Here is a 23,710-nt window from a genome sequence, read left to right on the forward strand (position 1 = left end):
TAAGACCATTTTAGCCTTCAAATTTGAAAGTATTGACAATAGAACAAGTTAGAAAAAAATAGTTTTTTAAATTATGTTTTTAAAATTGTTTACTCCTACCAAAACCAATCAAGAAAAAAAATTTAGCTATATGAGTTAAGGGTACACAGGAGCTCTCCATGTTTGCAACTTTCCTGTGAACCTAAAATGTTCTAAAACAAAAAGGTTATTTTTTAAAATTTAGACTTTAATGAATTTTCCATCACTATATACAGGTTTTTAGGAAAGGACAAATGAAAAAACAAGACATTCTAGTGGTAGCGATTGTTTGGAGTAGAGCTGTGGGTTCTTGGGGAATCTGGAATGGGCATGTAACTCCTAATGGAAAATCATTTTATGACAAGCAATTTTTACTAATGGAAATATGTCCTTATTCTGCCATACAATGTAGAAGAGAAAATGCTGGGAACCACTGATCCAGATTATTTTAAAGGTTCTTTCCAATATAAGGTTCTATAACTAAATTTCCAAAAAGTCTTAGAAAGGTGCACTTATAAAATTTACTTTGGTATTCTCAACTAATTTAAAGTTCTTGCCTCTGCAAATTAATGTTTCTTTCATATTTTAATAGATATTTCCTAAGTAATTTCAGAATAAAAGTTACTAGGTTGTATTTTTGTTTTGTTTTGTTTAAGAATTTAAAATGGGGGGGGGGGGTACTTGATTCCATGCATCCTGCCTACTCAGCCAAAGAATCTAGAAAGATGCTAAAAAAGAAATGTGTCTATGTTAATAAGATTTTTTAAGTTTAATAATGAAAATTAGATTACATACCATATTTCAAATGAATTTATAAGTTATTTTTAGAGAAATAGATTTGTTTCTACTTGGTATATTATATGAGACTTAATAGCATATTTTATTAACTTTAAACACTCATAGGGTATGGTAGAGTTGTTTCCTCTGTTAGGTTTAGTATTGACCTTTAGTTTTGAACATTTTTCATTTTTATCAAATGTTATTTTGGACTTTTTGTTTTAAGGCAAATAATATGTTCTTGGAACTGTGAATGCATCATATTATGCTGGGTGTTTTAAAATTAAATTTATTCAGGACGCCTGGGTGGCTCCACAGTTGAGCACCTGCCTTTGGCTCAGGGCATGATCCTGTGATTCCGGGATCGAGTCCCACTTTGGGCTCCCTGCGTGGAACCTGCTTCTCTCTCTGCCTATGTCTCTGCCTAAGAAAATCTTTTACATTACATTACATTACATTACATTACATTACATTACATTACATTACATTACATTATTTATTCAGGAGCACCTGGGTATACTCAGTTGAGCCACCGACTCTTGGTTTTAGGTCAGGTCCTGATCTCAGGATCATGAGATTGAGCCCTGCATTGAGCTCCACGCTGAGCAGTGGGTCTGCTTAGGACTCTCTCTTGCTCTCCCTCTGCCTCTCTCTCTCTCTCAAAAAAATAAATCTTAAAAAAATTAAATTTACCCAGCTACTGCCATTTGGAGTAACATTTTAAAATATAAAGTTGATGGAAAGATTGATAAGTTTATGAACCTTTTGAAGTTAAAGGAAAAGTGAATGTGTATATTGATAGATGGATAAATGAGAAGGCCATAGGTTTCACTGTATTCCCAAAATGATTGGTAATTGCCCCCACTCCACCCAATTTGAACAGGTTTATGGACATATTAAAAGGAAAACAAATAGGTAACTTATGATAACTACAGGTCCAAAATGAACAGAACTATGAGCATTCTACTAAAACAAGAGAGGGAGAAGGAGAGAGAAGGAGAGAGAAACTTTTAGCAGACTTCAAGCTGAGTGTGAAGCCTGATGCAGAGCTCAGTCCTACAACCCTAAAATCACAACCTGAGCTGAAATGGAGAGTTTGAATGCTCAACTGACTGTGCCACCCAGGCACTCTAATAGCCTTTTATTTTTAATTAGGAGATTTATTAACTTGAGAAGGGGTCAGGTGGAGGTCCAGCTGCCAAAGTTTCCAAGGTAGACCTGCTAGTTATTTCTGTGTAGATTTGGTCTTGTTTTCATTTCTCATTTTTAAACCTCTCAGAGGGTCAAAGTCTATCTCTATGAGATTAGGGAACATTGTAAACTCTGAAGTTATGTGGAATATTAATTTATTTGTTAAGGACTTAACAGTTTGTTAGCTATTTTGCTGGGCTCTGGAGTATAAATGTAATAAAATTAATGCCTTATAACAAAGTAGGTACTTAACAGATAATTACCCTGCTTTCAAAAACTTCACTATCCAAAAAAGGTACATGTAAATAATTACATTATATAATAGTGGTATGTTTATGTTACTTTAGAATCAGTGAATAAGAATCACTTAACTGCCATTAGAAATTATTAAAGTCTTAATATGAGATTTGAAGGATGGTTTGGAATTTAAAAGGTAATTACTTTCTAGGGAAGATGATATGGGTAAACCCAGTGATACAGAGTAATGACCTATTGAAGAGCACGGCTTAGTCTAAGAAATGGAAGTGCTTCTGTATGGCTATAGCAGGAACTCTGAACTTCTTTCTTACCCAACATATCTGAGGTAGGTAGATAGACTTTTAACAGTCGCAGGCATCTTCAGTGGAAGGCCGTGCCCTCAGGGGTAAATGAATCTCAATCTCCAGAAGAAAGCACATTTATTTTGGGAAAGGCTTCCAGATTATTCCAACAAGACTCTCCCCCTGCCCCCCATTCTCCACCAGTAAAGCTTTAAGTGAGTGACTTACAATGAGAGGTGTAGCATAATTGAAAGACAAACCAGATTATAAAGTACTTTGGACAAAATTAAACAGTTAAGATTCTATCTTATAAGATACATGGAGCTACCAAAAGACTTTTTAGCAGAGTAAATACATAATCATATTTGAAATTTAGAAAGTTCACATTCATCTTTCTCAGACTTGAAGAATTAGAGAAGGGTCAAGTATTTAGGCAGCAAATTTAAGTAGGCTTTTGTAGGAGTTCATTCCCCTTGTAATAGCAGTGAAAGCAAAGAAGACAGAGTCAAGCTATTTAGGTAGAATAAGTATGTGGTGTCTGGTTATGAGAAAGAAGGCAGAGTCAAAAATGATTCTTAGATCGAGTATGTAGGCAGATTGGTCAATGCTGGTGCCCTTCACAAGGATAGGTAATTTCCAATGGGGAGCAAATTTAGGGACAGGGATAATGAGTTCAGTTTGGTGGTAAAAATCATCTTCAGGACTCTGGTTATTGAATTTTCTATGACAAAACTACTACCCCAGCACACATGATAGCCAGAGGTGTCCTTCTAAAAGCCAAGTCATATTTTCACACTCTTGTTTCAGAACCTTCAGTTGGCTTTCTGGCATGCTTAGAACAGAATTCAGAGTCCTTATTGTGGCTCTGCAAGTTCATACATGATTTACTCTGGCTACTTTCTGATTTTATCCTTTAAAAAACGCTTTCATTCTCTCTCATTATACTCTAGCGATATCATCTTCTTTGCTATCTCTTGAACATATCAAGCACACTCTTACCTCAGAGGCTTTGTATTTACTGTGTCTCTGCTTAGATGTCTCTTCTCTCAAGTACTTTCATGGGGCTTTTTCTCTCACTTCATTACAGTTTCTGCTAGGTGCTAACACTCCAGCAAGCTCTTTACTGCTGCCCTGTATAAAATAGCAGGCCCGTCTCTCCTTATCTCTTTCGTTGCATTACTAATACCTGAAATTATAATTTCCACAATTTCTTTATCATCTTTATCAATATTAGAATGTAAATTTTATGGCTCTAAGTAGCACCATGGGTTTTCAGAATAATCTGAGGGCTTGATAAGACATTTCAAAGAGGGGCACCTGGATGGCTCAGTGGTTGAGCCTTTGACTCTGGTCATGATCCCAGGGTCCTGGGATTGAGTCCTGCGTCAGGCTCCCCTCAGGGAGCCTGCTTCTCCCTCTGTCTCTCTCTCTCTCTCTCTCTCTCTATCTCTCATGAATGAATTAATGAATAAATGAATAAATAAATATCTTAAAAAAAAAAGACCTGTCAAAGAGATGTTTTCCATTGATGTATTAAGATGACAAACCCAAGGTATTTATTAAAAATATGGGGTTCTTGTTAACCTCTTTAAATGCATCCAAGTCTTTTCAGACCTTTTCTTCAATTGGAAATATCTGACCATCTATCCCAGTCTCACTCTCCTCATCTGTATTAATAGCCCATAAAACCTTTCTGGTTTCCCTTAGCTAAAATTTATCCATCCCATCTTCCTTTGAATTTTCTTGGGTGCTTTAAACATTCTGATACATACAATAATTATTTGTGTCTGTTCAACCAAATTATAGCTTTTAAAAGGTAAATCCTGACTGATCTTTGTATTTTCACTGGATGTAACCACATTAAATACATGCAAAGTAAGCCATAAATATGTGATGGAAAAATGAAGATAATGATTGGCTTATTTATTTCAGAAATCCATGTGTGATGTAGTTTATTTGTTAGAATGGTCCCACTATGACTTAGAAAATAATAACTTACTTTTTATAAAACAAAATATTCTATAATTGGAATATATTATAAATGTTTTAACTTATAATTTTAAAATGCTGTACATTCAAAATATGACTATCAGGCATTGTAGAATGCTAATTACCAATAGAACTATATGAAATTGCTATCTTTGTAGTTCAAAATTGTTCAGGTATTGGCATTTTCATGATTCAACCTATTATACATAAAAATCTTTCCAAAGGCTTAACATAAAAGCAAATATTTCTGTAATTCATAAACCAATTCATATATTTTGGACCTTCCTTGTCTCTTGCTTTGAATGTATTAGGTGCTCAGTAAAAAATCCATTGAATTCATAGAAGCATAAAACTGACCATAAATATTTATTGAATGCTGGAAAGCATAAGACTGACAAGTAGTAACTGTAAATCACCTGTGATTGGTAATGTCCAGTGTCACATTTAAAAGCCTTCATCATACTTTGACATCTGTACAGATCTCTCAGAAGTTTGGAAAAAGTTGATTACTTTTAAAATGAACTAATGCTCTTCTTTGCATGTTGAACTGAAATAGTTAAGAAAGCATTTCCAAAGAAGTAAATGACAGAACTACTGTCTTCTCACATGGTGGTAAAACTGTAAAAGGAGTGGTTTAATTGAAAAACATGGTATTATATAGTTTGCTTGATATTTATACATTTATATTAGGACTTCATTGAAATAAGATAATCATCTTTATTAATCTGAAAGAGAACATTTTAATGCCAATTATGTGCTAAGCAATAGAATTTCAGTTTTATCTAATGCTTACAAAAGCTCCATGTTTTAGAGGGGTTTCCCCATTACATAATTTCTGCAAGAAACCCAAATCTTGCAGAAGGTTAGATAACTAACCCTAGTTTAAAAAGACAGTAAGATTTGGACCCCAGTCTATCTGATTGTGAAACATATTTGCCTCATTAAATTAGGAGCTTTGGAATACTAAAAGTTTTTCTCTTACTCTGATGAGATTTCAAAGAAACAGAAAAACTTTCAAATATTCAGTTTGTCTGATGTACCTAATACTGGAAAGGAAGGATTAAAGTAAGAGAAAAATATTTTCATTTTAAATTTGGAAGGTGAATAGGTATATTCTCAAAAGCATATATAATTAGTCATAGCCAAACACCAAACTCAAGCAAGTATTTTTAATGGTAAACCATAATTAACAAATACAGTATATGTGTTTACTTCATGGTGTAAATTGATATTTAAGAGACTTATAGTAAACTATATGGCCCAACTCCTTCAGTGTAAAATCTGAATATTTAATAAAGAATGAAATCTGACTAGAAGATCTTTATTGAATTGACTGGCCTTCAGAGCAAGAAAGAAATGGAAGAAAAAATCATAAATATGCAAATTGCTTTTTCTTCCACTGTATTTTAGCCAACCTAATTTGGTATTTATCATAAAACATATCAGCTCACTTTTCTTTTCCTTATATAATAGCAGTATTGTCTTTCTCCCCTCACATCTTCATTCATTTATACTGTGTCATCTTCTTCATTTATACAGTGCCATAATATACTGTGTGTTTTTATTGAAATGATCTGCACATCTGATGCTTATTTCTTAGCTTCTAGTCTTGAACTCTTCAGAGAGTATAGGTTGATTATATCCTATTTTATTTCCAAATCAGTACTGATTACCTTAGTGATAAAAGTAGAGGTGCTTAAGTAATAAGCAAAAATTGGCCTTTTTCGTGAATAAGTGCTTCCTAACTTGATGCATAGTTTTGTCATTTGTTTTTTTGTGGATTGAAGCCTACTAGACTTTGACAACTAATATAACTAAGCAGGAGATGGTATTAACTTGTTATTTATTGCATACAAAATTTTTGAAAAAAAATTGCTGTACTAGTTTTCTATGGCTGCTGCAAGAAATTATCATAAATTTCATGGCTTAGAGCAACATAACTTTATTATTTTACAATTTTGTAATTGAGAAGTCTCATGGATCTCACTGAGGTTAAAGTCAGGCATTGGCAGGGCTGCATTCCCTTCTGGGGGATGTAGTGGAGAATTTGTTTCCTTGATCTTACTAGCACGTAAAGGCTGCCAACATTTCTTAGCTTATGGCTCTTTTCTTCTTTGAAGAAAACAACGGTGGGTGCAGTTCTTCTCATATTGCTCTGTCCTCCTCTTCTCCCTTTCTCTTCCACATTTAAGGAGGCTTGTGATTACTTTGGGCCCACCTGGATAATCCAGGAAATGATCTGTGTATTTTAAGGTTGGGCGGTTAACAACCTTAATTCCATCTGCTGTCTTAGTTTCCCTTTGCCATCTTGGACATCTTTGGGTGGTTCATTATTTAGCTGACTACAATTCTAAAAATGGTAAGTTTTCGTGCCTCTCCATCAGTAATGTTCATTGTTACTGGAACTAAACTGAGATATGGTAGTAATGTTATTTCATGTAATTCACCTTTCTTGAAGTTTTAAAAAATAACAGACATTTATTCACCGTAATTTCCTCCCTTGCTTTATTGAGAAGGTCTTATTTTTTGACATTCAAGAATTTCAAGAGAGACTTTTCTCATTATGTCACTAACATTGACAAATGCTGTTTCTTGTTTCCTTTATCAGATTTAAGGGAACACAGATACCAGCTATGATTAGTTATTTTAAAAATTTGCCGGGATCCCTGGGTGGCACAGCAGTTTGGCGCCTGCCTTTGGCCCAGGGCGCGATCCTGGAGACCCGGGATCGAATCCCACATCGGGCTCCCGGTGCATGGAGCCTGCTTCTCCCTCTGCCTGTGTCTCTGCCTCTCTCTCTCTCTCTCTCTCTCTCTCTCTCTCTGTGACTATCATAAATAAATAAAAATTTAAAAAAAAATTTGCCTACATATGTGAAACTATAAGAATTTAACTGTAATTTTTTTTTAACTGTAATGTTATAGAACAGGAAGAGATTTTCAAAATGTTTCGGCTTAGTCACTGAGGCATCTATCTGTTACATGCAATGCTTCTGAGTATGAGATTATTGACCGTGGTACAGGAAAATTCTTTATATTTTGTGTAAAGCGAAAAAGAGAACATTATAAATGTGAATTTGGAGTTTTTAAAAATAGTAATAAGACTCACTTGCTTTTTCTCAAATTGTCTTACTGAGTTGTTTTTCTCATTTATAGCCCTATCAGTTTGGTGGCTTTTTAAAATAAATGTATTTACTTAGTGTTCTACTAACTCTTATTTTTCACTTGCTGCCAATCATTTGACCTTATTTAGAAGCTATTGAAAATGTTTTATTTTTTTTCTTTTCATCTGCTTACCATTTCAAACTTATTTTAATAGGATCGGAAACTCCATGGCACAGCTCAGCAACTGCTCCAGGACAGCAAGACAAAAATAGAAGTGATACGAATGCAGATTCTTCAGGCAGTCCAGACCAATGAATTGGCTTTTGATAATGGTGATGGAATAGAGATAAATTGTCATTCTTATTATTCTGGGCATGTAAATTTTATGTAGGAAAAAAGCACTGGCTCAAAATTAAAGAGGTGGAGGCATTATGGTTTTGTCTTGAGTTTTGATGGCTGAAATGGAAGGCTTTTTATTTCAACATTGTGTCTAACAAAAAAAAAAACAAAACATTGTGTCTAAGTATTACTTCAATGTTTATTGACTTCTTTATAATGAACTTTCTCTTAAGTTGTAAGAAATCATTTCCTTTTCATGAGTTTTAATCACTAATCACTACACATGAGAATACCAAATAAATGGTTCAATTGCTTTTTTTTTTCCCCCCTTTAGCAAAACCTGTCATAAGTCCTCTTGAACTTCGGATGGAAGAATTAAGGCATCATTTTAGGATAGAGTTTGCAGTAGCAGAAGGTGCAAAGAATGTAATGAAATTACTTGGCTCAGGAAAAGTAACAGACAGGAAAGCACTTTCAGAAGTAATTTTAAATATTTTAACTTAATAAATACATTATTCAAATAATGTAATTATTTTAAATGACAATTGTTTTTTCCCTATTCAAGGCCCAAGCAAGATTTAATGAATCAAGTCAGAAGTTGGACCTTTTAAAGTATTCATTAGAGCAAAGATTAAATGAACTTCCCAAGAATCATCCCAAAAGCAGTATTATTATTGAGGAGCTTTCACTTGTTGCATCACCAACACTAAGTCCACGTCAAAGTATGATTTCGACACAAAACCAGTATAGCACACTATCCAAACCAGCAGCCCTAACAGGTAAGTTGCATACATCTCCTAATTATTTTTGGTGCATCTCTTTTTTGTGTACATCTGGCTTATTTACAGTGTTGTATAAACATCACCACTATGTAGTTCCAAAACATTTTCATCATCCTAAAAGGAAACCCCACTTCCATTGAGTAGTTACTATTCCCCATTCTCCCAGTCTCTGGTAACCACTATTAATTTTCTGTCTGTGTACATTTGTCTGTTTTAGATATTTCCTATAAATAGAATTGTATAATTTGTGGCCTTCTGTGACTTCTTTCACTTAGTGTACTTTTCTCAAGGTTTGTTCTTGTAGTATATATCAGTATTTCTTTTTATGGTAAATAATATTCCATTGTATGTGGATATATACTAAGTTTTCTTTATCCATTTACCAATGGATGGTATTTGGGTTGTTTCCACCTTTTTGACTTGCGGATCATGTTGTTATAAACATTTGTGTTTTTGTTTGAACATCTATTTTCATTTATTTGGAGTATATACCTAGGAGTATAATTAGGAGATCGTGTGGTAATTCTGTGTTTATATTTTTGAGGAATGGTCAAACTGTTTGCCACAGTGGCTGCATTATCATTTTATATTCCCAAGAGCGCATATACTTACCAACACTTGTTATTTTCCTTTTTTTTTTATTATGCCATTCTAGTAGGTCTGTTATTGAAAGTGGGGTAGTGAAATCTCCAATTATTTATGTGCCTATTTCTCCTTTTAATTATGTAAATGTATGCTCCATATATTTTTGGGCTCTGTTGTTAAATGCACATGTTTGTAAGTTTTTTATATCTTCTTGATGGATTGACTCATTCATCAAAATGTAATGTCCTTCTTTGTCTTCTGTAACAGTTTTGGATTGAAAGTCTATTTTGTCTGATATTAGTATAGCCACCCCAGCTTTCTTTTCCTTGTTATTATTTGCACTGAATGTCTTTCTCCATCCTTTCACTTTTAATCGATGTCTTTGGATCTAAAGACACAGATTTGGATCTAAAGACATTCTAAAATGAATCCTTTTAGACAGCCTGTAATCATGTTTTTTTTTTTTTAAATCAGTTCCTTTTACTTAAACAGTGTAATACATATATATTTTAAGGTAATTACCTATGTACCTATGTGGCAGTGCAGTTCTGATGCTGACTCCCTAGAGCTGGGTCAAATTTCACGTGTTAATGGCACAGTCCCCACAGACTGCCCTTCTATGTAACACAAGTTGTAAACTTGGAGTTTCCCCAATGATCCACACTTCTGACAAATTGGCTACAGATTCAGGGGTTCCACTACCACCTCAGGCTCAGTAATTTTATAGAACTCATTCATGGAACTCAAGAAAGCTCTGCTTACAATTACAGTTTTGTTTTTTGTTTCTACAATTACAGTTTTATTATTTATTATAAACACAAATTAGAAAAGACACATAAGGAGAGATCTGGGGGTCCCAAATGTGAAGCTTCCTGGTCCTCAGCATGTATCGTTCTCTTAGCATATCAATTTCTGTTACCAACTAAGAATCTCACTTCAGCTATGATTATCCACAGTTTTTATTGTGGCTTCATTATGTGGAAGTGATTGGTTGAATCATTGAACCATTTGTTTGAAATCAGACTCTAGTCCCCCACCCCTCTCTGAAGGTCAGGAGGTCAAGCTAATATTGGCACCAATCCTCTAATCATATGGTTGTCTTTCTGACATAGCCAGCCCCCATCCAGAAACTGTCTAGGGGCCCACCATGAATCACTTTGTTAGTATTAACTCAATCTGATACCTGAGGAACCCACCGTAAATAACAAAGACACTGCTATGGGGAAATGACAAGGGTTTAAAGGCTCACTCCCAGGAGCCAGTAACAAAAACCAGCCAAATTCTTTAACATACAACAAAAAGGCTTACTTCTGCCATTTTGTTATTTGTTTTCTACAGGTCTTAATCCTTTTTTTCTGAATTCTTCTGATAATGCTTTCTTTTGTGTTTGAATTTTTCAAATTTACAATTTGATTCCCTTGTTTCCTTTTCCAGTTCTATTCTTAGTTGTTACCGTAGTGATTAATAGCCTGAATTTATAAGTCTTTTCTACTTTAACTTCAGTAACCTGCAAAACTCCCCTCCTATATAGCTGTTTCTCCCTGTTTTTATGTTGTATCACAGGTTACATGTTTATACACTGTGTTGCCCATTAGCTTACATTATAACTACTATTTTATGCATCTGTCTTTTAAGGCACAAAGAGTTATAAACCAAAAACACAGTAATATTGGCTTTTATATTTACCTGTGTTATTTTTTTCTCCAATTTCAAGTTACTGTCTAGTGTCTTTTCATTTCAATCTGAATGACTTACATTAGCACTTCTTCTAGGCAGATATCCAAGTGACAAACTCCTTTAACTTTTGTTTCCCTGGGAATTATTTTATTTCCTCCTTTATTTTTTTTTCTCCTTTATTTTTGAAGGTTAGTTTTGCCATATGTGAAATTCTTAGTTGACAAGTTTTTTTCTTTTATTAGTTTACAAATGTTATTCCAGTCTGTCCTGACCTTTGTACTTTATGATGAAAAATCAGCTTTTATTTTTTTTTAAGAATCCCTTGGAAGTGGTGATTTGCCTCTCCCTTGTAGTTTTGTAAGATTTCTGTCATTGTTTTTTTTTTTTTCACATTTTGATTATAGTATCTCTCAAATAGTAATCTCTTAAGTTTACTCTACTTTGAATTTTTGACTTCTTAATGTGTAGATTCATGTCTTTCATCATATTTGGGACATTTTTAGACATTATTTCTTTACATATTTTTTTCTGCCACTTTATCTCTCTTCTCTCATTCTGAAATTCCCATAGCATGTGTATATATATTCTTCATGGTATCCCAGAGGTCACTTTGTCTCTGTTGACTTTTTTTTTTTTTTTTTTAAGAACAAATGTTTAGGGGGATCCCTGGGTGGCTCAGCAGTTTGGCGCCTGCCTTTGGCCCAGGGCATGGTCTTGGAGTCCCAGGATTGAGTCCCACATCGGGTTCCCTGCATGGAGCCAGCTTCTCCTCTGCCTATGTCTCTGCCTCTCTCTCTCTCTCTCTCTCTCTCTCTCTGTATATGTCTCTCATGAATAAATAGATAAAATCTTTAAAAAAAAAAAAAAGAAGAACAAATGTTTATTGATGTACAGACATTTTAGGGGCCCAGAGACACAGGTAAATGCAAACACAGCTTCCATGGGTATCTGAAATTACAAGAGTAAGTCAAGCATCAAAAGTCAGAGTCTTCCTACCAGCAAGCTCCTATGAGCCCTATCCACAAACATGAACCATGCCTCTCTGGTTTGAACTGTCAGGATTTCTCCCAAGAGCCTGGCATTAGTAGAGCTCAAAAAGAAGCTTCTCATAAGGGTCTTTAAAGTTAACAAGCCAGGCATCAAATTGGTTAAGTCAGTTACAAACTATCTTTAGTTTCATTGTTTTACTTCCTGCTTTTTATTTTGTTTTTAATTAGGAGCATACCCATTTAGTGTTGTTATATCATATTGATCAATTACACTATCATTATAAATATTCCATTTTATCTCTGAAAATATTCAGACACACAGTTTACTTTGTCTAATGTTAGTAGAGCCGCATTATTCTTCTCATGCTCAATATAACCTAGCAAAATTTTTTCCTAGGATTTTTTCCATCCTTTCATTTTCAACCTATTTTTTTTTTATTTAAAGTGAAAATTTTATATTCTTTATATAGATGACTCTTCTTTTTATCTGTCCTGAAAATCTGATTGAAGTTGTTAGCCTGCCATATTTTCCCGTTTTTAAACAGCTTTTTTTTTTTAAATGTGACTTAAGCCGTGCTTTATTTTTTTTTAAAGATTTTATTTATTTATTCATGAGAGACACACACAGGGGGTGGGGGCGCAGAGACACAGGCAGAGGGAGAAGTAGGCTCCATGCAAGGAGCCCAATGTGGGACTCAATTCTGGGTCTCCAGGATCACACCCTGTGCTGCAGGCGATGCTAAACCGCTACGCCACCGGGGCTGCCCTTTAAACAGCTTTATATACATAAATTGCCCACTCTTGATGAGTACAATTTGGTAACTTTTGATACAACCCCCAAAAGTTTCCATGTGCACTTTATAAACTTTCCTTTTAGTATTATTTTTATTCTTTTTTCTTTTAGTATTATTTTAATATATATTTACTTGATGTTTGAATAGCATCTTTCCTGCCCTTTGTAGTTGTTCATAAAATAAACCCTCTGTTTTTCCATTTCATCTCCCATAACAGTCTTTTAGTTAGGCCTGTATGTGTGTGTGTGTTTATTGCTTTCTTTAGAGAATCAGATATCCATATTGAACTTATTTACAGTCTATGATCCCAGTGTACTCTTAACTCTAAATCAGTTTAAGAATTTTATGAAGAGATATTTTCAGGGCAGCCCCGGTGGCTCAGTGGTTTAGCGCCACCTGCAGCCCAGGGTGTGATCCTGGAGACCCGGGATCAAGTCCCACATCGGGCTCCCTGCATGGAGCCTGCTTCTCCCTCTGCCTGTGTCTCTGCTTCTCTCCTCTCTGTATATTCTCATGAATAAATAAATAAAATCTTAAAAAAATATTTTCAAATCTTTCCACTCTACCTTTTTGTATTCTTGTCGTAATATATTTTAGTTCTACATATGCCTTAAAAATCATCATCCTTGAGTATTTTCTTCATCTTGTACTTAAGATTTTCTCTATTTCCTTTTAGCCTATAAATTTTCATTTAACATGTATTTTAAAGAAGGTGTGCTACAGTGTCATTCTTTCACCTTTTTCCTATATTTTTGAACTTCGTGTTTTAAGAATATTATTAGTGGATATAGAAATTTGTATTTTTTTTTTCTTTTGGCTCTTTAAAATGTGATTTCATTTTCTTCTGGCTTCTATTTTTCTATTATAAAAAGTCAGCTGTAATTTTTATCAATATATCTTTTCGTGCAATCCCCCTCATTACTCAGCTACTTCAATAACATAGAATTGTGTTCACTTTCTTTTGTTTCTTTTCCCTCTCTGTTCCTATGACTGGGTGCTTTTAATTGACCCATCTTCGTGTTTGCTGATTTTTCTGCCTCAAATCTACTACTGACCTTTTCTAGTGAATTTTTAAAATTTCAGTATTACACTTTTCAACTCTAGAATTTCATTTCATTCTTATTTGTAATTCTGTATCTTCCTTAATATTCTCTATTTGTCAAAATACAGTACTCCTTTCTTTCTTTTGTTTGTTCGCTTTGGGGCTTTTTTTGTAGGTCTTTGTAGGTAAGATAGTTGATATCTAGTCCTTGATGTAAAATCCTTGTCTAGAAAATCCAATGACTTGGCTTCCTCAGTTTCTATTAATTTTTGCCTTTTTTGTCAATCAGCCATGTTCCTTTATTTTCTAACTTGCATCATAACTTTTTATTAAAAACTGGATATTGTGAATATTATAATGTGTAACTCTGGAAGATAATCCCCTTCTAGAATTTTTTGTTGTTGTTTGTGTGGAGTATAGTTGTTTAGGGGCTTTTATAAGCTGTTTTGTAAAGATTGTATTCACTGTCATGTATGGTCACAGAAGTCTCCATTAAATTAGTAGTCAACTAGTGTTTTGTCAGACATTTCCTTTAATGCATGCAGGCAAAAAGAAAAAAAAAATTGCCCTGCTTTTGCAGCTGGGCTCTGTGTTTGTGTGCTGGGGCATATCCTTAATGGTCAGTCAGGCATTGTCAACTATGCCTTTGCTCACACAGAACTCGAAGATCAGCCAGATATAAGAGCTTAGGGCTTTCTCAGGTCTTTTATGAGAATGTCTGTTTCTCCTAGCCTTCTAGTTTCCCAGTGGAAGCATTGCAAAGTCCTTATTTTTCAAAACGTCTTACTCTGTATTCTCTTCCAAGACTCTCTGGGATATCTTATTGTTTGTCCCAATTCATATCTTTTTCCCCAGGCTGCAGTGTCTGGTTCATTTGCTATTAAATCCTCGCCACTTAGCTATTTCTCTGCCCTTAGAGATTTCCTAGATAGGCAAAATACAAATAAACAGAAAAACATACCTTTGTGTTAGTCCTTAAGGGAGCCCTCAGTTAGGTCAAAGCAGATAACCATACTTTTCTTGAGCATGAATTTTTATCTGTAGACTGCTGTATTGATGACCATCAACAAGCCATTTGGGTAGGGGGAGGATGAGGCAAAGGTAAGTTAAAATACCACAGAGCTCTCCTATTTAGAGTACTCATTGCTTTTTTTATTAAGCATTTGCTTGGCTACAGTAAACCTTTGATTGTTTTGCAAATGTCTCATACACTTGACTTAACAGTTTTTGCTACTTTGTGGTGGTTTTGTTTGTTTCCCATATTTCTGTGGAGAAACTGCCTTTGGACTTTGCTACTGCACCATTTTCTTTGACCATCAGCTACAAAGGTTTTTATGGTCCATTTGAATGTGAAATATTTTCATTACACTGACTTCTCTGACCCCTAGAAATCCTTAAATTATCAATGGAAATGTCAACAAAGGCTTTTCCTTAAAAATGATGGTATTTAATATTTTGAGGATGTGACACTGTTCTTCAGAATTGCAAAGTATACTGTCACATTTTAGTAGCTTTGGGTATCATTGATCAGTTTTATATTTTGCCAGACTTCTATATTAAAACTTGAAGGACAAATTCATAGTTAAACTATGCTGTTGCCACTATTAGAATCAGTCTAAACCTATAGTTACCGAATTGAGTTTCTAAATCTAATGTATCCTGGGATGCCAGAATGAATTTACAAAGTACAACAGGATATTTTAACTTTTTGAGGGAAACAGTGTATTTTCACTTCCTCTGGTCACCAAAATACTAGCTCAAGGTACAGCATGAGATGGAGCTATATTCCTTTCAGTGATGTCATTTATTAACATGCCTGGGTTTTCTTGCATTGCTCTGATAATAAATACCATGTGAAAATCAATGTGGAATAGAAAAGAAGGTAGCAGTTTCCAATCTAGTTCCAGAGTTTGAGAAGCTGTACTGTGCTCATTAGGTACAAACATCCCATTAGGAGGTAACCATGGTTTTTTGCAAGTGAAATAAGATTATTTTCTTTCAAGTTATGTGTATTGTTTTTGTAAGTAGTTACTAGTTTGTTGCAGTATCCTTTGAAATAGAACTGTTAGGTATATTTTAGATTAGGAGCCCAGTGAAAAAATTGAGACACTGGGGTGCTGTGAAATAAGAAAGCTTGGGAACCTTTGGTCAATATTTAAAATGTTTTAAATGTTTATTAAAGTGTTTATCTTTCCAGTCACATCTTCTATAATTCCTACATGAATCTTATATCACTATTAAACTGGTTTGTGCACAGTCCATGTTGTGCACAGTCCATATCACTATTAAACTGGTTTGTGCACAGATCCCTGCCTTACTATCCATCTTCTTACTGTATTTTTAAAAATTAGAACTGTGAAGAACAAAGACCTTATCATCTATCTACATGTAATCCTAGCCCCTAGCACAGGACACTTTATAGATTCAGAAGATACTTGGTAAAGATTATTTGATGATAAGGAACTGTACTTATTACTTAAGTTTCACCATTGTATGGCCCAATGCTGAACGCATTAGTAATAATAGAGTGTTTCTGAATGATTCATTGATAAGATATGGTTGTCAAATATTTGGAAATCAACAATATCTCTAGAAGAGTAATAAAACTACGTTTTAGAAAATCAGCTGATATGACTGGAGATTTTTTTTCCTTTTCTATTCTTGTTGGCTCCTCTCCCCCAATTCTTTTTTTTTTTTTAAATAAATTTATTTTTTATTGGTGTTCAATTTGCCAACATACAGAATAACACCCAGTGCTCATTCCGTCAATTGCCCCCCTCAGTGCCCGTCACCCAGTCACCCCAACCCCCCACCCACATCCCTTTCCACCACCCCTAGTTTGTTTCCCAGTTCGTCTTTCATGTTCTGTCTCCCTTTCTGATATTTCCCACTCATTTTTTCTCCTTTCCCCTTTATTCCCTTTCACTATTTTTTATATTCCCCAAATGAATGAGACCATATAATGTTTGTCCTTCTCTGATTGACTTATTTCACTCAGCATAATACCCTCCAGTTCCAACCACGTCGAAGCAAATGGTGGGTATTTGTCGTTTCTAATGGCTGAGTAATATTCCATTGTATACATAAACCACATCTTCTTTATCCATTCATCTTTCGATGGACAACAAGGCTCCTTCCACAGTTTGGCTATTGTGGACATTGCTGCTATAAACATCGGGGTGCAGGTGTCCCGGCATTTCATTGCATCTGCATCTTTGGGGTAAATCCCCCGCAGTGCAATTGCTGGGTCGTAGGGCAGATCTATTTTTAACTCTTTGAGGAACCTCCACACAGTTTTCCAGAGTTGGCTGCACCAGTTCACATTCCCACCAACAGTGCAGTAGGGTTCCCCTTTCTCCACATCGTCTCCAACATTTGTGGTTTCCTGCTTTGTTAATTTTCCCCATTCTCACTGGGGTGAGGTGGTATCTCATTGTGGTTTTGATTTGTATTTCCCTGATGGCAAGTGATGCAGAGCATTTTCTCATGTGCATGTTGGTCATGTCTATGTCTTCCTCTGTGAGATTTCTCTTCATGTCTTTTGCCCATTTCATGATTGGAATTGTTTGTTTCTTTGGTGTTGAGTTTAATAAGTTCTTTTTAGATCTTGGATATTAGCCCTTTATCTGATAGGTCATTTGCAAATATCTTCTCCCATTCTGTAGGTTGTCTTTGAGTTTCGTTGACGGTATCTTTTGCTTTGCAAAAGCTTCTTATCTTGATGAAGTCCCAATAGTTCATTTTTGCTTTTGTTTCTTTTGCCTTCATGGATGAATCTTGCAAGAAGTTTCTGTGGCCAAGTTCAAAAAGGGTGTTACCTGTGTTCTCTAGGATTTTGATGGAATCTTGTCTCACATTAAGATCTTTCATCCATTTTGAGTTTATCTTTGTATGGTGTAAGAGAATGGTCTAGTTTCATTCTTCTGCACGTGGCTGTCCAATTTTCCCAGCACCATTTATTGAAGAGACCGTCTTTTTTCCAGTGGATAGTCTTTCCTCCTTTGTCGAATATTAGTTGACCATAAAGTTGAGGGTCCACTTCTGGATTCTCTATTCTGTTCCATCGATCTATGTGTCTGTTTTTTGTGCTAGTACCACACTGTCTTGATGACCACAGCTTTCTAGTACAACCTGAAATCTGGCATTGTGATGCCCCCAGGTATGGTTTTCTTTTTTAATATTCCCCTGGCTATTCGGGGTCTTTTCTGATTCCACACAAATCTTAAAATAATTTGTTCCAGCTCTCTGAAGACAATCCATGGTATTTTGATAGGGATTGCATTAAACGTGTGAATTGCCCTGGGTAACATTGACATTTTCACTATATTAATTCTTCCAATCCATGAGCATGGGATATTTTTCCATCTCTTTGTGTCTCCCTCAATTTCTTTCAGAAGTGTTCTGTAGTTTTTAGGGTATAGATCCTTTGCCTCTTTAGTTAGGTTTATTCCTAGGTATCTTATGCTTTTGGGTGCAATTGTAAATGGGATTGACTCCTTAATTTCTCTTTCTTCAGTCTCATTGTTAGTGTATAGAAATGCCACTGACTTCTGGGCATTGATTTTGTATCCTGCCACACTGCCAAATATTTGTATGAGTTCTAGCAATCTTGGGGTGGAGTCTTTTGGGTTTTCTATGTAGAGTATCATGTCATCGGCGAAGAGGGAGAGTTTGACTTCTTCTTTGCCAATTTGAATGCCTTTTATTTCTTTTTGTTGCCTGATTGCTGAGGCTAGGATTCTAGTACTATGTTGAATAGCAGTGATGAGAGTGGACATCCCTGTCTTGTTCCTGATCTTAGGGGAAAGGCTCCAGTGCTTCCCCATTGAGAATGATATTTGCTGTAGGCTTTTCATAGATTACTTTTAAGATGTTGAGGAATATTCCCTCTATCCCTACACCCTGAAGAGTTTTGATCAGGAATGGATGCTGTATTTTGTCAAATGCTTTCTCTGCATCTATTGTCCTCTCCCCAATTCTTTAACCAGTTGGAGTCTCTCTTTTTCTGTTCTTCATTGCCTTACTGAACTTTATTCAAAGTGATGTAAATCACCAGTGTAAAAGGAAGTATCTTACAATTCTTAAGACATTTTTGTTTTTTAAAAGATTCCTTTTAAATTCATACTGAAACTTAGAATTAGTTAATTCTTGTGAACCTTAAACTAAATGTAGAGTAACCAGGAAGAGAATAGTATTGGGCTTAAAGGATTAGACACAGTGAAGAATTATCATGGACCGGGCAGCCCAGGTGGCTCAGCGGTTTAGCACTGCCTTCAGTCCAGGGCCTGATCCTGAAGACCGGGGATCAAGTCCCACGTTGGGCTCCCTGCATGGAGCCTGCTTCTCCCTCTGCCTGTGTCTCTGCCTCTCTCTCTCTCTCTCTCTCTCTGTGTGTGTGTGTGTGTGTGTGTGTGTCTCTCATGAATTAAAAAAAAAATTATCATGGACAAGTAGCAGGAGCATTTACCCTCCTGAGTTTCTCACTGCATGCTATTATTTGTGGTTTGTCTTATTTATACTCTGATTTCTTTTGTGGTTGTATGGTTATAAATTGAAATTTGCAAATTTGGTGATATTTTGATCTAAGGTATTAAATTTTTTGGTCCACATTTTGAGACACCTGTTAGTTTTTATGAAAGAAAATTTCCTCAGAATTAAAAAAATTGTCAGGTACTGAATTAGTAAAATGGATATAGAATAGTTTTTTTCAGAATGTTAAAAAACTAAAAAAGCGTTTACATGTTCTAATGGAGTTCATAGCTACTGCTTATGAATATAAACATTTAGTTTTTGGATTACTTGTTTTAAAAATTTCATATTGTGGAGTATAAAAATAAAAAATTAATTTTAAGCTATTTCTAATATGGTTATATACAATTGCAACTGTTGTCACCTCATGAAAAGAACTTCTAGATGCTTAATAATGAACTTAAATCCCTCTAGGTTTCTTTTTCCTAAATGAAAGCAGGTGTGCTGAGCATTGTCATCTCCTAATATATTGAAATTACTAAAATATTTAATAAGCTACCAGGGTTTGAAGTAGTGACCAGATGTTTTCAGTTTCCCCAGGATGACTTTTACAGCTAAGCATGTACAATGGAAATGAGCTAAGTTTGTCAGTTTAACAACAAAAAAGCAAATACAACATACAGACACAAGTTGATTCTTTTGAACTAAAATTAAAATGCTATCTATTGTATTTAATCTGCCTTAACACTTTACAATTAAAGAAGATTTCCATAGCCTAACCAAACATTAAATTGGAGCTTCCTGCTCCATCTTTAATAACTTCATTAAGACATAATTTATATACTGTAGGATTCACCCACAGTTTTAGGGCTTTTAGGAAATGTATATAGTTGTCACCATCATCAACATCCAGTTTTATTTGAAGTGCATAACTTGAAGGTTTTTGTCATAATTTTACACTTGTGAAACCATCACAACAATCAAGATAATGAAAGTATCCATCATCCTAAAATTGTCCTTGTGTGCCTCTGTGTAATCCCTCTTTCCTGCTCTTCTCATGCTCTCCCTACCCACATCTGTCTCCAGGCAATCACTGACCTGTTTCTATCACTTGCTATTAGTTTCTATTTTGTAGAATTTTATATAAATGGAATCATACAGTTTATACTGTCTTCTTTTGGGAGAGGGATTTCTGGCCTTTTTCACTCTGAGCAATTACTTTGTTATTCATCTATGTTGAGTGTATCAATGGTTCCTCTCTACTATTAGTAGTATTCAGGTGTGGATATTCCACAGTTTATCCACTCACCCATGAGAGATATTTGATTTGTTTCCATTTTGTAGTTTTTCAAATATAGCTGCTAATAACATACTTGTGCAGTTTTTGTGTAAATGTATATTTCACTTGGGTAAATACTTAAGGAATGATATGGCTATATCATATGGCAGCCTACTGATAATGGATTCTTTACCCATTTTAACATCTGAAAAGTCTTCATGTTTGGAAGATATCAGTGTGTCTAGAGTTCTAATTTCACAGTTTATTTGCTTGTTCATTTTCTCAGTACTTTAAAGTTGTTGCTTTTCTATCTTGCTTTCATTGTTTTAATGAGTAATCCACTGCCATCCTAAACTTTGTAACATGTCTTTTTTTCTCTGATTGCTTTTAATATTTTCTCTTTATTTGTTTAGAGAAATTAAGATTATGCTTTCATGTGATTTACTTCTTTTTCTTTTGCTTGGTTTTCATTGAAATTCTTGGATACTTCCCAGGTTTATAGCTTTCATCAAATGTAGAAAAATTTCAGCCATTATTTTTTTCAAATATATTTCTGTCCCCAGTCTCTGCTCTTCATCAGGGACTTAACTGCACATATATTAGACTTCTTGAAGTAAAACACATTTTACATATGCATTGGTTTGTTTGTTTTCCCCTCAAGTCTTTCTCTTATTTTTGATAATTTCTACTGCTTCAAGTTCAGTAGCCTTTTCTTTGCAATGTATAACCTGCCACCAATCCCATCCCAGTATATTTTTCCTTAAATCTTAAACATGGTAGTTTTTATCTCTAAAATTTTGTTTTGGATCTTTTTTATTTCTTGTCTGTTTGTATTCAACTTTTTGAACAGATGGAATATAATTGTAGGAATGTGCTTATCTGCTAATGCTAACATGTCAGTTTTGGATTGATTTTTATTTGATTTTTTTTTCTTAGTATGGATCATATTTTTCTATTTATCTGCTTGCTAGGCAAGATAGGCAGAATTTTAAGAATGATCCATGGAATCCCTCTTCTGTGAATATGATGAGATATCACTGGTGATAATATTATGTTATATGGCATAGGGGATTTTGCCTATGTGATTAAGGTTACTAATCAGTTGCTTTTGGGTTGATGTAAAGGACAATGATCTGGGTAGGCTGATTATGATCATAGGAGTCTCCTAAAAGTAGAGAATTTTCTCTGGCCAGTGCCAGATAGGGAAGAAAGATCTGAATCATGAAAAGATTATATGTGTCATTGCTGGCTTGAAGATGGAAAGGGCCAGCTATGTAGTGAGGAATTCAGATGGCCTTTAGAACTTGAAAACCGCTCCTGGCCATCAAGTAGCAAGGAAATAGGGACCCCAATCCTATGTCTGCTAGAAATTGGATTCTGCCAATAACCTGAATGAGCTTGGAAGCTCATTCTTCAGATTCAGATTCTTCAGAGCTTACAGGTAAGAGTCCAGCCTGACAGACATGATGATTTTAGCCTTGTGAGATTTCTAGCAGAAAGTGCAGACAGCCTACCTAGACTCTGACTACAGAATTGTGAGGTAATAAATGGGTGTTGTTTTAGGCCACTATATTTGTGGTAATTGGTAATTCAGCAATAGAAAACATACATTCCCAGTCATCTCTAACATTGAGTATTAGCTTCTTGGTGCTAGATATTTTGGTATTCCTGTAAGTACTCTTGAGCTTTGTTATAGGTCACAGTTAAGTTCCCTAGAAATAATTTGATCTTTTGAGTATTGCTTTTAAGGTTTGTTATGCAGACCAGAGCATCATTTAGTCTAAGGGTAATTAATCTCTGCTACTGGGGTGGGACTGAATAGCTGATCAGGGAAACCCTTCCCACAACTTAGTTCTTCTGTCTCTGGAGAGTTGTTTTTTATTCTGCCTGTGAGTCCTAGCCACCTTGGTCAATTCAGTCTTCGTTCTGTGTCAGTACTCTCAGTTCTAACTCTTTAACCCAGGGAGTCCACTTGGCTGCACCTAAACTGCCCCTCCCTGTACTATGTCCCAGATATATTCAAGGAAGTAAACTCAAGCAGTCTTAAGGTTCGTCTCATTTGTTTCCCATTCCTTGAGTATCTGTGTTCTTCATTGCCTGACATCCAATGTCTTTAATTCTTTTTTCACTTTAATTTTTTTTAGTTTGAATTGAGCATAAATCCACACTTTTTTACTTTGTTAAAAGTCCTTTGGTTACTTTAATTAAAAGTTTAAATAAAATGAAGCTTTAATTGTTTAAGTCTAATGAGACCAAGAAATACTCTTCCTTAAATGTTATTCACTGTCTAATATCTAAAATTTTAATACTGCAGCACCATCTTTAAATTCTAGTATACTAAGTCTAGCCCAAATGATGACAAAGCTGTATCTCTGGATGGACTCACAGTTCCTCATTTTCTTTTGAACACCTTTAATATTTATTTGCCTAAGGAAATTGCAATTATTTTATGCTTAGGTAATTACAGTCTGTAATTATTTCACTTGCTAAACTATTAGAATGGAAAGTTAATATTATTTTACATCTCAAATAGAACAGAAACCCATTTATTTATGAAAAAAACCCTTATAAAGTCCTTTTCTGTGTTAACTACATAACTACTAAACACAACAGTTTTCCTTGTTTCTAATTTCTGTATGTTTATTCTAATAGGCATATTATTTGGCTTTATGTTTCTCCTCCCACATGGTCTGTGACATAATTCTGTAATTCTTCCATGTAATTATATAAATGAGTATTCAGATGTACAAGAGTTTATGTAAGTTGTTTTATGCCTTGCAGACAGTTCTTTTGGGAGGTGCTGTTCTTTCCATAAAATTTCTTATAGTTGTATTAATTAAGAATTTTCAATAAGTTTCTCTAATTAAAATAGGAAAGATGATTAGTTACCTCACAGATCCTCTGGGAGAAGAGATTTTGTTATTTTAGCACATCACCCCTCCACCCCCGTTTCTTTTTATCAAAGACATAGTTCTATATTAAGAATTGATGTTCTGGGGCACCTGGGCGGCTCAGTCAGTTAAGTGTCTGCCTTCAGGCTGGGGTGATCCTGGGATCCAGCTGGCTTGGAGCTCCCTGCTCAGCAGGGAGTCTGCTTTTCCCTCTGCTCCTCCCCCTGCTTGTGCTCTGTCTCTCT

At 35.0% G+C, this 23,710-nt stretch overlaps 1 protein-coding gene across 1 annotated transcript in view; it reads left to right on the plus strand.

Moving 5' to 3' along the window:
* Positions 1 to 23,710, plus strand: part of PKN2 (protein kinase N2) — a 130,694-nt gene that overhangs the window by 64,736 nt on the left and 42,248 nt on the right. The window contains exons 4-6 of the mRNA XM_055340447.1: positions 7,833 to 7,950; positions 8,292 to 8,437; positions 8,523 to 8,736. Of these exons, the coding sequence (XP_055196422.1) occupies positions 7,833 to 7,950; positions 8,292 to 8,437; positions 8,523 to 8,736 (478 nt within the window). The remainder of the gene's footprint in view (positions 1 to 7,832; positions 7,951 to 8,291; positions 8,438 to 8,522; positions 8,737 to 23,710) is intronic.

Source organism: Nyctereutes procyonoides, unplaced genomic scaffold (assembly GCF_905146905.1).
Source record: "Nyctereutes procyonoides isolate TBG_1078 unplaced genomic scaffold, NYPRO_anot_genome, whole genome shotgun sequence".
Classification (NCBI taxonomy): Eukaryota; Metazoa; Chordata; class Mammalia; order Carnivora; family Canidae; genus Nyctereutes; species Nyctereutes procyonoides.